The 15,452-nt window shown below is 42.6% G+C and overlaps 1 protein-coding gene across 3 annotated transcripts in view; it reads left to right on the forward strand.

Annotated features, from left to right (window-relative positions):
- The window catches only part of LOC307076099 (LIM domain only protein 7-like), a 44,986-nt gene that overhangs the window by 13,581 nt on the left and 15,953 nt on the right, over positions 1 to 15,452 (forward strand). For all 3 annotated transcript variants that reach the window (XM_079736971.1, XM_079736973.1, XM_079736972.1), the window contains exons 5-13: positions 1,531 to 1,561; positions 2,322 to 2,435; positions 4,170 to 4,326; positions 5,178 to 5,373; positions 8,280 to 8,339; positions 10,094 to 10,235; positions 13,658 to 13,794; positions 14,083 to 14,236; positions 14,604 to 15,010. In XM_079736971.1, coding sequence (XP_079593097.1) covers positions 1,531 to 1,561; positions 2,322 to 2,435; positions 4,170 to 4,326; positions 5,178 to 5,373; positions 8,280 to 8,339; positions 10,094 to 10,235; positions 13,658 to 13,794; positions 14,083 to 14,236; positions 14,604 to 15,010 — 1,398 coding nt within the window. The remainder of the gene's footprint in view (positions 1 to 1,530; positions 1,562 to 2,321; positions 2,436 to 4,169; positions 4,327 to 5,177; positions 5,374 to 8,279; positions 8,340 to 10,093; positions 10,236 to 13,657; positions 13,795 to 14,082; positions 14,237 to 14,603; positions 15,011 to 15,452) is intronic.

Consider the following 15,452-nt stretch of genomic DNA (forward strand, 5'->3'; position numbering starts at 1 on the left):
TTGGGAGTGTTGATGGTACAATTATTGTAAACAAAAAGGTACAGACAGTTTATCTTCAGAACATATTTGATATAGGATGTGATTTTATTGATAACATTATTTAAATCAATATCGATCAGGCTTGATTACAGACAAGTCCAGGTCAGGTAACGCTACAAGGGAGTTGAAATGTTGCACATGACTGCTTTTACCACAGGTATGGTCTCAAAGAGATTCACAGGCCTCCATTATAAGACACCCCCTCACACTTAAGGCCCCATGTCGATGACGAGGTCCTTATGGGACAAGTGTCGGAGCTCAAGCCAGCATCACGTTGTCCAGGCGGCTTAGATGGCCCAAGATGGGAGGATCTTTTTTTGCAGTTGCCTCAAGTTCAACTTTCACGCTAACCTTCCAGAGATACTTTGCATTAACAATCACTTTCCAATCCGATATCTGCAAAGATAGAATAATTAATGCATGAATGTATTGATGAATAATTCATAGTTATACCACTCTACTGCACGACTGCTATATAAAACACAAACAGACAAACGTTTGTTTGATTTACTTGACAATCAGCTGCTGGCAGTGCAGAACCAGCCAAACCTAGCGACATAAGTCTAATGGCCAGCGCCCACTTGGGGTCCTGGTACCCAGCACACAATGTGGATTTTGACTCCGATGTCGCCACACACGATGCAAAACAACGGAAGGGAGGAGGAGGACCTGCCGACTTGTGGTGTTGAATGAGAGCAGGAGGATTTTTGAGAGCCGGGACCCGGTCTGCGTGTTGTAGAATATCAAAGAACACTTTGCACCAGAGTCCAGGTCTAATATTTAACACTACAGCTGATTAACTGACCCTGTGCTCGGGTTGTGAAATAGTCGCCCAATGGAACACTAAATATTCATGAGGGACTATTAGCTGTGTTGGATGTCAGAGTTCAAATGTTTGATATAAAATTTGTTGGTGGTATACCAATTTCCTTTTTTAATTTCTGGAGACATTTCTGGACAAATGTTTACTAAAATTATATGCATTTTAGATGGATGTACACAAAAATACATCACAACAGATTGAGTGATAATTAGTGATATGATGCATTGAAATACGATGTGATGACAGCAGTTGATGCAAGTGTCTTGTTTGGTGTATCTGTCTTACACCAAGTCACTAGACAAAAGTTTGCAGAGGCTTGTGTGTACATAGTTGGACACACTGTACAACGTACCACATGACACTTTTGAAGGTTGGCCTTGTGATGTTGTTACGGTTACTCACTGCAGACTCAGTAACTCTGGATACCCGAGATGCTCTCGGCCATCAGAAGACCCTGTTGCATCTGAAAGCAGATCTCACAACGGGAGGCAGCAGACCAGGATGCTAGGAAAGGCCACTGCCTTTCATGCATTCTCTCCCCTAATGGGGGTATTTGAATGTTTAAACTAGGTTTTATTTACACGCTGTGATCATAGTGTCTGACATGTGGCTCAATTTTTACGACAATATCATCATTGATCTTGTTTTTATTTGTTCTGTGTTTTCAGGAGCGAAGAAAGCAATAGGCGACTAAAGAACGTGAGTGTTTTTGTAGTTTGTGTGATGTGAGTGTATCGAGTCTCGCCCTAAGCTATTTTCAGTTGGCAGCCTGTTCTGAGATGAACCAACATTATCCACTTGGAGGCAGTGTTGAGTTTGTGGTGTGAAAACGACTATATAAAATATCTCAGTAAAGGACTTGGGGTTCCTAGTGTAGTAAAGGGCCGGTATTCCTGATTTAATTTCCTGCCGAAAGAAAAGCCAGAGCCACTGAGAATCAAACCACGCAACCCCAGGGTCGAGTTTGAACCCTGCTAGGATTTTGCCTTATAAAATAAGAGCATGCTTTATTGATGCCTGAGGTAAGAATCAAAACAAAAGCTAAAGAGCAGTAAAACAAAATTCAAATGGAGGGTAAATAATATTGTATAAAATGCACTGTTTTTTTATTTTAAGTTTTAAAAAAGATTTCCTATTGTGGATGAATGAATGAATGTGTTTACAGGGATGATATTGCGTACAGTGGTGTTTGACTCCATGTGAAAGGTTGTTTGTTTAAACCTCAATAAAATGGACCTTTATTTGTCCCAAGGGGGAAATTGTCCTCCACATGCGAAGGGTCAGCGGGAAAGGAGGTCTGCAAAATGCCCATCTACTTGTTTACATTTAGCTGAAAAAGTAGTACGTAACTTAGAAACGTGCTGAATTACGAATGATTAATGGTAAACATGTTTTTTCTATAGATTGTGTTAAAATAAATAATCCATTCCATGAAGGCGTGTCTATACTGTTCTCCTAGGTTCTGATCACAGTGTACTGGCTGGGTCGCCGGGCCCAGCTTGAGCCCTTCTACTGCGGCCCACAGCTCAACTTCAAGGCCTTCGAGGGCCTGCTGGGCCTGACGCTGTCTAAGGTATAGCAGGCTTGGACCCTGACCTTTGACCTAGTTGGACCAGCCTAACTGTATGGCTATCTCATGTTCTCTGGCCAGAAGTCAACGTTTTCATGTCTACAAAATAAGGCATTCTGTGTTTTCAGTATTTATTTTCAGCGCCTATCACTATCCATTTTGTATATTTGTCATTTGATGTTATTAATTATAAAAGTGCAATGTGTAAGATTGTGTGGCATGTAGCTGGGATGTTGCAAATTCAACTGAATCCCTAGCCTTCCCTTTCCACAGATGTCTTTTGAAAGTGAATATCTGTTAACTTGATGCCACAAAATTGTCCACAGTTCTTTTAAAAGCCCAAATACATGCAAGACCTGAGTGTAATAACACCATCTAATAAGTTTTTCTTGGGCTCCTCGAGACACAAGGACACAGGGCGGAGGTGTTGGAAACCGGTTTATTGTAGAGTTTGATTGGCAATGATACATGAGGCGGATATTCATGCAGCCATGCAGGAGATCTCCTTGAGTGTGTGGGTGTGTGGTGATGGCTGGTTTAACCTTAGCCCATTGATTAGTCAAAGCGCAACTGGTGTGCAGCCTCGGCCAGCCACCGAGTCCAATCAGTCTGACCTGGGCCAGTTGAGGCTGCTTAATCAGCCGTCAGCCCCACACATTCCACAACCAAATAAATACAATTATGACAAGATCTATGGTTTTCTCCTCCTTAAAGTGCTTTGATAACCTGAGTCTATGGTGGAAAAGAATGGAGGCTTTTCTGCCAAATGGTTGGAATTATGGTAGAGAGAAACGGAGTCAACAGGGGGGCCCTGTTCCGGGCCCTGTCCCTTTTGTCATTCATAAACACCTCCTATACGGGGGATCAAAGCAGGCCCTTGGCTGACCCGTGACCACTGATACCGTTATCTCTCTGTAGTCAATGACATCAGTATAGTTCTCAGCTCACTTAGATATTAAAGGTTGTATCAGCGATGTTGGGTGACGTCACTTCTGTTGGTATTTGAAGCGAGATCCCAAAAAAACAGCCAGCTCGCCCCTCCCTTCCGTGTTTCGTGCATCCAGTAAAAACTATCATGAACGCAGCATAAAACCCCACAAACCCCACCCATAGTCGGTGATTGGTTGGAATACTATTTATTTAGGTTTGAGTGGTTGGTTTTTGTTTCTATGTACGATCTCGGCGCATAGGCTGCCTACAGAGACGCGTTTTTTGACGGCCTGCTTATGGGGCGGGCAGCTAGCGGATTGTGAGAAAAGAGCAGATGAATGTGATCATTTATGTTTCGGCCTAGAATCGCTGATACAGCCTTTTAAGGGTAAGTAGATAAGGTAAATAGTGTTACAGTTAAACCAAACGTTATTCACATATATAAATATATCTGGCCTCTTTCGGTCGAGAGAGAGAGAGAGAGAGAGAGAGAGAGAGAGAGAGAGAGAGAGAGAGAGAGAGAGAGAGAGAGAGAGAGAGAGAGAGAGAGAGAGAGAGAGAGAGAGAGAGAGAGAGAGAGAGAGAGAGAGAGAGAGAGAGAGAGAGAGAGAGAGAGAGAGAGAGAGAGAGAGAGAGAGAGAGAGAGAGAGAGAGAGAGAGAGAGAATGAATTACAGGGCTCATCTCTTAAACACATGTGGTAAGTCATTGAGGGGGGGCCACACATTTGAGGGGTATCGCGCCGGGCACGCTCAGGAGTTCTTTGCATAAAAACCACAAGTCCAATGTGTTTCCTCCTCCCGTGCAGGCCCTAGAGGAAGGCAGCGGCCTTTGCCCCAGAGACGGGGGCTACGGCGACCCGGAAAAGGAGAACCTGTATTACGTCAGACCGGCTTACCGCAGGGATGACTCGGTTGAGACTGGGAATTATCTGGACCACCGCAGCGCCCACCAAAGAAGTGAAGGTGAACACCTCCTAAACTCGTTTTCTTGTAGCTGAACCCGTAATGATGTAGCCAATACACTTTATAGTGAGCACAGGTTCCAAGTCAACACCCTTTCGTGTCCCTCAATATATAATTTTTTAATTAGTGCACATCCCTTTGTTGCCCAGTTACATCGACCAGATTTTGTTTACCTCATAACTCCTAGTGTGGTAAGAACACATAGAATTTCACTGAAGCCTGCGCATACCGTCGCTTTGGTCGCCATGCGCAAGTGAGAGGTGTGACCCACGTTCCACACAGGGGTGGTAGATTGTTGTGGTAGAGAGAGACTGAGCTGTGAAAGCTCTCCTTTTTAAAAGGCTCTCACTTCCAGATTCCCATCCTGCACTGGTTTATATCTTCACCCCTCGTTTTTATTTTTGAGTTTTTCTGTCCTTTCTCGTTAACGGTAATCCTCCCAGGTCTTACCCTTGCTGATCTTTACCTTCACATGGTTGAGAGCGTTGAGCCTTGAGACTTATTTACAGGGATGATGGGCCGTAGCCCTATCATTTTGTTGCATTTCCACGACCACGAGCCATAGGAGGATCAAGTTAGCCAAAGAAGGTATTGCCTCGAGGCTCGGCGCTACATCGTGGTTGGTCATGCCGTCCAAGTTGTGTCACGTTAATGTTTTGGTCTGTGTGAACGTCGCATATCAAAAAGAGTCCTGTGGACAAAATATATATTTTTTTCTGTATTTGCGTCAAACCTTAAAACCACACTTTATTCAACCAGGACTTTGATTTATCCAACTGCTTCATCTGTGCTTCTGTGCTCTGCCTCGGATGGTCAGTGGTTTGTTGACACCCTCGTCTCTCGGTGTCCAGGCTGTGGCAGTGACGTGGAGGCTGACCAGCTGTTCAGTATGTCAGCCCAGAAGGACTCAGCCCGGCAGCAGGAGAGGGGGTCTGTCCCCCCAGTAGAGGGAGCCTACCCCCTACCCAGGGAGAGGGGTTGCGTCGCCCCAGCGCTGCTTCGCAGGAAGAAGGAATGTGAGGAGAACAAACAAGGCTTACTCACCAGGTATGGACTATTAACCGCACACACCAGGTAGGAAGTGCGTTCACGCCTAGGTAAACTATTACACGCATAGGTAGGTACTCGCGAGTACATGCCTAGGTAGGTACACGCCTGCCATGAGAGAGCCTACCGTGACTGTTTGTACAGCATTTCTTTCATTTAGGTTTTGTCAAACAAACTGGGGAACTTCACGCATACTTTAGCTGGCTGAAACTAACTATATTTATTCAGACTCTTAACAACAATACATGACTCCACAAAGAAACAACTGTGTGTGTGGGTGAATCCAAGGCATATAAAGTGTCTGGTTGATGCATTAGTTATTTTTTCACAATCAAACTTTATTTGATCATGTAATTTGATATTGCTTACTATAAAATGTGTTGGGGCACCATCTAACTTTTCGTTAAAAAATGTACTAAAAGCTGAGCTTCTAGTGACATTTTCCTGCCGACGATGCTGTGTGGCTCAAATGCAATTTGCCTACTTAATGGCTAAATGGCTTATAAGCAAAAAAATTTTTTTCATATATTCAGTCCAAATCTGTACTCGTGTACTAGATTATTTTTGTCCGCAGTAGTCAGTTAAACCTGAATTCTATACTTTTCATTTTATCCGCGAATCCAAAAAACTGATTGCATACAATGTCACTGCAAAGACGCAATGGATGCAAATCTTTGCTGAGCACAGGCATGCGGAAATAGCGGAATCTTTCCATATTCGACTTGCACGAACAACGACCTGCTTTGGTGCATGTACGCGCTCTCATCTGGGAAGTCTCCACGTTTGGTTCTTCCATTCAGCTGATCTGCTGTAACTGCTCCTAACACCCAAGAGAGACCATGCACACTTCTAACACGCCGGGCTGCAATCGCTGTGAAGAATCCCAGTGTGGAACACACGGCGGCCTAACCCCAGCTACCATCTACCAAACAAAAGGCTTTGGCTGGTGATGACAGCGGCAACACGCTGCTCTTTGTTGGGCTTCCCTAATCGGTCTGAGCCGACAAATGCAACCAACGCATTGGCGACCACTGTGTTGCCCCCCCCACACCCTTCAGCAGCAATCACGCAGTCGGGGAGCAGCTCTTTCTGAGATGGCCCTGCGAGGAGGTGCAAGAGGACTCGTCTGAGGAGGAGAATGAAGCAGACCCCCTGTTAGACGACCTGTACACCCGACGGCTGCACCAGCACCTGCACCAGACCTCGTCCAGACGCGACCACGACCGATTCCTGCCACAGTTCTGGACGCCGGAGGAGGAGGTGCGAGTAAAGCGGATCCTCAGGGGGTCAGAGAAGAGAACCTGGTACCGCAGGATGCTCGCTGGGATGCTGATGGGCCAGCGGGCCGTCCGCCTCTGAGAGGATGTGGACTCTGGTGTTGCTGTCCATTCAAATACAATTTGACATAATTTGTAAATTGACCAAAGAAATGCATGAAGAAGACAAGAAATTGTTTTTCCCCACACATTAACTAAGGATGCCAACCTGTTCTTTAATGCAAGAAAACAGACGCGCAGACCTTTACCAGGTGGTTTGAGTTTGTTCCTCGTTTGTGCTACTTGGTAACAATACTGCACAGTGAAGCTCAGGCTAAAAGTTGTATTCTTGGTTTTGTTCAAACATCCTTACCAAGTTTATTATAGTGAATAAAACTCATGAGTCGATGCCTTCCTCTGCTTGAGTATTATTTCCACATGACTAATGAACATTCTTCTGTGTTTGGTTAAATGATGACGCAATCCTGGCATTGTTCTTGGATTAAATGTTTATTTTGCCCAGGTATAATGCTTGATTCTGCCTCCATAAAAGCATATACAGTCGCGTTTCGAGTATAATTCTACTACTTATCGGATTTTCTTTGAATGATTTAACACAGGACTAACATGAAGCTGGTTAGTCCTGAAGTTTAGAAAGGCTGTCAAACCCTAATAATGCCTAAAGTGCACAAATTAGTTAACAAACCAAATAAAACGAAATTATTTTTCAGTCATGCATCGTTCCGTTCTTTCCCCCTGGTTAATGCTTCTCCTGACCTTTTCTTTGGCACCTAATATGTAGTTTGTGCCTGTAGTCAGATGTAAACAGATTTTGTGGTGACCTAATGGTGTGTTTTCGAGGTGTGATAGCATTTGTAGAAAAAACAGTGCTATCTTTAAAAAAAAAGGATTTTAAAAGCATCCATCATCCATAAAACATAAGGTAAGCGGCTGTCTAGTCTCCCAACACCAATATAAATTGTCAAACCTCTATCTGCTTTCTACAGGGTTCCTCTCGCCAGGCTCCTACGCCTCACCTGTCAAAAAAGGACATCTCTTCACTTATGGGTTAATCAGCCCTATCACAGAAAGCTGAAGATAGCAAGCGTTTTCCTTCTCCTAAAAAAAATAATAAGCTTTCTTGTTGTGCTACTGATGTCATACCTCAGCTGATTAATTTTATGACTCTCAATCTTTATTTATCTCCAGTGAGATATTATGTGGCAATAACAGAAGGATGCTTTCATTTAGAGGTTTGGTCTGGAGTTTTGCATTTAATTGCTCTGTTGAAGAGGAACAGTGCAATCAAAGGTTGTAAAGTTATGGGTTGTATGTGGCTTTATTATCCTAATGATTTGGACATTTAAACCACAAACCCTTGACTGACTTAATGTCAACCAGTGTGGCATAGATGTACGTTTTCGGTGCCACAACTTTTAAATGTTTACACCAATCCATTTGGGCACATGTACTATCTTCATCAAAACATTTTTTTTTTTTTGTTATGAATTTATTCCTTAATCAATCTCGAAACATTGACGTGTACTCAGATATATTATTCTTTATATACCTCAGACAGGAAATGTTTGTCACAGCAAGAACAGGAGGGTAATATAATGAAATAGACTGATATTTATCCTGATTCTCCAGAGTCTCTCAGATTCAGCTCCGTCCGGGTCGACCGCCTCAGGTCAACCCTGGATGGATTTGGTAAGTTCTGGTTTGTTTATTTCCCATGACAATCACAGCAGAGAGTAGTTGGCTTCATTCAGCGCTAGCTTGACTTGCTTTTACAAACTGAGGCTAACCGTTAAACCCTCCTGGAAGATGTGGACATCAGTTCTTTACAGTGGTAGGCATACGTTTAGGCACCCATGCTAAGGTTGACTAAACAGAGGAATAAAAAATCATCTTTTGAAAATTGATGCCTTAATTAAACAAATGAGGAAAAATCCATGTTCTCCATTAAAATACAGGGTGCATAAGTATAGACGCCTCTATGTTAAATTCCAACAGAGGCAGACAGATTTTTTATTATTAAAGGCCAGATTAAGTTCCCTTAGCCTTTGGAATTAAAGTAGCCCCACATCATCACATACCCTTCACCATAACTAGAGATTGGCATGGTTTTATTTTTTCTGTTAGCCTATTAGCTCATGATAGACCCTGCCTGCCTCTATGGGAATTTAACATAGTGTCTATACTTATGCACCCTGTATTTTAAATAAATAGAACATCTATTTATTTAAGATACATTATTCATTCACAAAGAAAATTGGTGTCCTGTCTATAAATTGGATTTTTCCTCATTTGTTTAAGGCATTAAGATCAATTTCCAAAAGATGATTTTTTTTTATTCCTCGTTTTATTCAGCTTTAGCATAGTTGCCTAAAATTATGCCACTGTATTTCAAAAGATCAAGATATTTACTTATTTACCTCCATTTTTTAATTCTCTTCTTTGCTTGCTTGGCTGAAGCTTGCACAGTAAAGCTGCATGATCACATTTAAATGAAGGTTGTTTCCATAGCCCCTTCTAGGAACAATGACTTGTAATTATGTGATTACGAAGACGTCAAATAAATAGACGGTGACTGGGCTAAAATGAATCCTGTCCCCAATGTAGAACCGATCTGCTATAAGATTTGTCTTATTAAAATACCACTTGACTGACAGTTACACTCAGCAATTGAATGGGTTTTTAAGCTGGGGTCTAAGAATGTATCTACATCATAATGACCAATATATCCCAAACTTCTCATCAGAGCTCCAGCCATGAGTGGCTTGATGTCATCTGCTTTTTAAAGCGAGCTCTGTCATGCTCAGGAATTGGGTGCCATGGATGTAAAGCTTGCTTTGTGTGTGGTTTGGCGTTTACGTCACTGATAATTGGATTCGATGGCAATAAATTCTACCTTTGCTATTTTGTTTCTACAATGCATCGGCCTTAGTGACCTCATGCAATGCAGGCTTTTGTGAAATTGTGAGTACCTAGACTGCTGGTTTGCAAAGCTTCAACATGATTTGCCTGCAATGTAATTTAATGCTCTATAGCTGATGCTATCTGGCAAGATTTGCACACCCCTCCCTTTTGTTGCTTACAGTAATATATGTATTATTACACTAAATCTTATGAGTATTGACAAATTATACTGCTTTTGAGTTTTTGCTGGCAAATTACGTTTTTCTCTATTGAAGGAATGTCAACATTTTAATATATTTGATCAGTTTAAAATGTAATTACTTGGAAATTAATCTATTTGAAAAAACCTTTTTTGGAATGACCTTCAGATCTTTGTGTTCATAGTGCACCAATGGAATAGACTATACTATCTCACCTATTTCTCATTATTTTACCTCACATATAGCTCTTAAACCATATTTTGAAATGTCAGCAAACATAAGTATTTTCTATAGCACCCATCTTGAACCTTTATTCCCCCTGTCCTCCGTCACGTCCCCCAGGAGCAAATCCACAACCGACATCCCCATGGAGTCCCCGGGCTACCAGGAGGATGGGGAGGTTTTGGGTGGTCCTGACGTCAGCAGGCCAAGTCGCCCTCCGAACGGTGCCAGGTCCAAGGAGAGCGAGGAGAAATGGCAGGAGGTGCGGCCGCTTTCATTCCAACCATTACCTTTTTAAGTCATGTAAAATTAAACAACTTAACATTGAGGGTGAAGGAAAGGCATTTAATGAGGAGGGGGTGTGGTGACTGAGTGCTGCATAGCTTTAGTACAAGTTATACATTTGTTATTGTTCGTGGTGCTGGAACAGTGACTGTAGATATAGTTCACGGTGCCTCCTGAATGAGTAGTACACTGAACCGTTTTGATCATCGAACATTGTACTCGATGTGCAGAATATCGGTTTGTGTACTGTTAAATGTTGTGTAATTGAGACATTTAACACTAGTGCCCCTATTTTAATGGTCTGAAACGCTAGTGAGAAGCGCGAACGCCAGTAGTTTGTGGGCGGATCTCTGGCGCTGTTGCTATTATACCGGCGGATAAATTACTTGTGTGCCCCACACAAATCTAAAATGGGTTGGTCTGAATACCCGTAGGTGTGTTTTGGCAATAAACCTATGAGGGTGCCATCTCCCATCCCCTTTAAGAGCCATGAGCGCATTTGAACGAGACAAGTGGATATTTTGACCCATTTTCCAAATGGGTCAGTTTATGGCCAAATAATATGGCGTAATTCACACATGGAATAGTGTTTTCTTCTACAACTTCAGAAACTCTGAGTCGTCGTATACATTTCGGCAAAGAGAACTTAACACGTATATGATAAAACCCACAGTTGCGGTCCTGTGGCCGCAACTGTGGGTCTAGTTAATGATATGCGGCAGTATATAAACAAACATCAGTTGTTACCAGTATTGTAAATGTAACCCAAATGTCCCGCTCTCTCTCTATGACCCTGGACTCTGCGTTGTGTTTGGTGTGATGGGTAGAGAAGGACCGCGGGACACAGTTGTTCGGGATTGTGGGAGACGCTTGGCAATTTATTCCCCAACAGTGGAAAGTCTTCAATATAGCCTTGTATCTTGTATCCATGAGGGTCAAACACGAAACAAGATGGCACCCACACGAACTACGTTGGCGCACACACGTGAACTACGGTGGCGCACAAGGGACACAATATTAAAATCGCAGTAAACAGCGCCACATGGTGGCCTGTCTAATTAACAACCGTACATAAACATTATCGTTATCGACTTGTGTTCATAATGTGCATATGTCCCCCCGTTAATATACATTGCCATGGACTGTATTATGCGTTACGGGTTTAGTTTGCGTATGTTTAAACAGGTGCACATTCATTCATTCTTTTAAACACTCACTCGTGGTAAAACTATGTTTTCTCACCATCAAATACTCATCAATGTTTGCAGATGCATTGATTTAAAAGTACAACTTATTACTGCTGTATCAGCTGTTCTTTCCCAAATAATTTAGCCAACGATATAATTTACCCTAAAACGAGATTTTATTTTGGAAGGCTATACGGGATATACTATATCCCATATACTTTTATATATGGGATATACTTTGCTCGAGTTTATTATTGTTATTATTATTTTAACGCATGGCATAGCCTACTACAGTGTTCATTTATGCAGCCCCTATGGATTTATTTTTTTCCACAATGCACATGCTATTTCTATGCAGTTTCACACATATTAGAAACTGCATAGTTTCTAATGTGCAGTTAAACATTGTTTCTGCAGTTAGGAACAATTATGGACATTATGATGTCCCTTATTGACATAATATTTAAATGAGGCTAGTTGTTTGCATGTTTTCCTGTGTATTGCCCTACGTGTGTGTGAGCTTATGTAACAGGTTCGATCTGCCTAGGCACTTCAAAATCGCAACACCAACTGCGCTATCCGCTAGGGCATTTAGACGAGGTCTGCGCCGCTCAGTGGCGTAATTGCTTTATCGATCAGTAAAACAGCACCATGTATCATTTGCGCCGGAACACGCCCCTCTGCTTTTCGCCGACACGCCTCTCAGGGCGCAATTGTTGTGGCGCGAGTTTGCTGTGGGGGATAATCAGCTTTACGCCGGGTGCAAACTAGCAAAGATACATGCATCGGTGTAGAAAGTCAATTGCGCTGGGTGCAAGATAGGGCCTTAGAACCGCCTTGGGAGCACATCTGACACGCCAACAAGGTGAAAATTCAAACGCTATAAACATGACCCCTGCTGTAGCCGCAAGGCCGCAGTTTACCTTTTCTCCAGCAAGTGTCGCAAGGGTGCAGGTTTACTTTAAGACTAATAACGAAATCTAAAGCAGACTAAAATTTATTTCAAATGTACCCGGACCAAAATAACATTTGTTATTACGAAGTATGTTTTATAAAATACTTAATTTTATTTCAGAACTTATTCCTAGACCTGCCAGAATCACCCTTTCCATACTTTAGGTCTAACTGCTGGCATAATACATGTTTAGTTAAACGTACAGTTTGTATGTAATGTACTTCCTTATAGCCTACATTAATTTTAAAGCCTGGATATCTCATCATTGGCATATGTGTAGGCTACTAATAAAGCAAGCTTACATGTTATCAAAAAGCGTTGGCCTTTTTAATTTTATTAGTAGGCAAAAATAAATGACACTTGTTTCTATGCAACTAACTAAGCATTATGCCCAATACCAAATGTATGTATGTATTAACTATTTTGATTTGCTATTAAGCAGGATAACCCGTATTAATTTCAAGTTGTAAACATGTAATCTGAGTTTAATCATACTTGTATACGTTCATACGTTTGTTGCAAAGATATGAACAGTGAAGAGAAATAGCTGAACCTAATCTTATTTTTTTCAAAAGCCGGCAAGAGTTGACCAGACTATTGCTGCAGTGCAGTACAATGTTCCTCCTAGTGGTATCTTGGTGTCACTACAACAAACACCGGTCAGGGCAGTCACTGAACTAGTGAAGTTGCAACTTTGCTTTCAGTGTTAAGAGGAACCATGCGCCAAAATCACCACAGCAGAAATGGTGCTGTCTATGGGTTGGCTAAGCACGAAAGTGTGGTCCGCCAGCATTAGTAGATAAACAAAAGGCAAAATCTACAACACAAGCACTCTCCTCGTATGAACATGGAGCCTATTTTGAGCCTAGGAGTGGTTGGGTTGACTGGTTGTGATGGTTATTTGATTTTGTTTGCTTCGACTGTCGAAGACTTGCCGTCTTGTTAAATGTATTAATGAATACCATTACAATGGATAAAATAATAATTGACTTGTTATCACGGAAGCATCACAAAAAATGTTGGTAAAAAAGTAACCATGATCACACAAATCAATATCATTAGTAGATTGTGTCCAGAACAATGCAGTCATATTTTCCCTGCTGATCCCGATGCAGTTCTGATGCGCTCAGACAAGTCGGTGGAAAGTGGCTCTACTTGGTCCACTTCAGGAAGTTTTCACGTGTTTCTAATGTTCGATTCCTCTTTATATACACAGTAATATATTTATTTTAATGTTTCTTTTGTTTGTGGTTTAAGGATTTGACAAAGTGGAAGAACAGACGTAGGAGCACCAATTCTGACCTCCACAGGAAGGTCGAGGAACGCAACCATGAAGTCAACGAGAAGACCAGGGGGACTAGGGCGACCGTTGGACAGAATAAAACGGCAAACGGGTACTCAAAGGGACATCTGAAACTAAATAAATAAAAAATGTATATGTATCTAAACACTTCTGGGAAGTTGAATTGATTAGTAGTAGTAAAGTACGATGTTGGAATCAGTTGTATATTCAATGATTCAACCCGCTGAAATAATCAATGCAAAGACATTTGGATATGAGCTAAGAATGTCCAACAAGCTGATATGTAACTAGATACAGGACTCAACCCCCCCGTCTGCCCTCTCCTCCATCCCCTCCTCACCTCTATCTCCCCGGCTCCTCTTTCCTCCTCGCTCCTCAGAGACCAGCTGTCCCACTCTGTTCCCGGCCCCACCTCCTCCCATTCATCCAAAGCCTCTCGCCCAGCCCTCTCTCGGAGTAACACAGTCGAGACCCTGCTCAGAGACCCCTGGCCCAACAACGCATCCTCCTCATGTAGCCCCGTCCAGAACCAGGTACCCCATTATTGCATTGTACCTGATTATTGTTTTGTGCTCATTTCCATCTGCAGTCTCTATGAAAATGATCAAAATGTTGTAAAGTGTCATCTGAGGCTGCGGATGGGGACTGCTTTAATTGGTCTTTTATGTGTTGGGGGTTTTGCTGGCCCAGTTGGTTGGAACTTGATGGTTCATCTCTAGCATATATTCTTTAATAATTTGTAACCATAGGAGTTCTCAACAGTGAATTTTCTGCAGAGTACCTGGCTTGTTAGATGTTGCATGTTACAGCCGATCCACACATGTTGGTTGGCTTGATTTGAATGATCAACGCCTCATAACGTACTAGAATCTTTAGAAATAGGTTTATTTGTGTGTAAAGCCCCTGTCTGGAGCCATGCCCGCCTCTCACCGGCCCCTGCTTGGAGAGGAGGTCCCTGCTGCCTCACTGGCCTCCTCCACCGCTACCACCCCCTCCACCTGCAGTCCCTACACCTCCCAGACCCTCATCGAGCTCCAGCCTAGTCCCACTGCTGGACACACCGTAGGGAGGGGCCGTAGAACCACCATGGGGCCGGTCCCGTATCTGGGCATTGGCACGGTCGACCGTACACCCACCTCACCGCAGGTCACGGGCCGCAAAGTCACAAGCCTCCATCACGGGCCGTTCCCCCAGCGGAGAGACGTGACCCAGCAGAACCACTACTCTCTGAAAACTGCCGGGCCTGGAGCCGGGGAGGAGGCGGGAGGTCTGGTGAACGGGCCAACGCACCACAGCTTCCTCTACAGGTATTGAGGGGAAAGAACAGCACATTAACTACTTGACTTTAGGTTTTAAGGGGAAGGCAATTATCAGTTTTTGTTGTTTAATCAAATGTTGTGGGCTACAAATATCAACCAAAAAAAAGTACATTTTGTTGTTTTTTTGGGGGGGAAAGCTGTCTGTACTTTGACAGTTGTACTCCCTAGTCATTACACTATCCCCCTATTTACAGATATAAATACTTTAATGCAAGCAATAACAGGCCATGTTTACCTTTTACACAAGTTGAAAGGAATTCCCAACAAAACGGAAGCCTAAAATCTTTTTTGTGATAAATTTCTGACAAGATGATTGCTCTAATGCGACTTCGGGAATCGGCAATGAATGTCAAAAGGCTTCATAACTAATAAACTAAAAATATGTCTCACCTGAACACGTCTCAGATAAGCCGAATAAAATCGAAGCAAA

The sequence above is a fragment of the Pollachius pollachius genome (genome assembly GCF_949987615.1).
Source record: "Pollachius pollachius genome assembly, chromosome: 5".
Classification (NCBI taxonomy): Eukaryota; Metazoa; Chordata; class Actinopteri; order Gadiformes; family Gadidae; genus Pollachius; species Pollachius pollachius.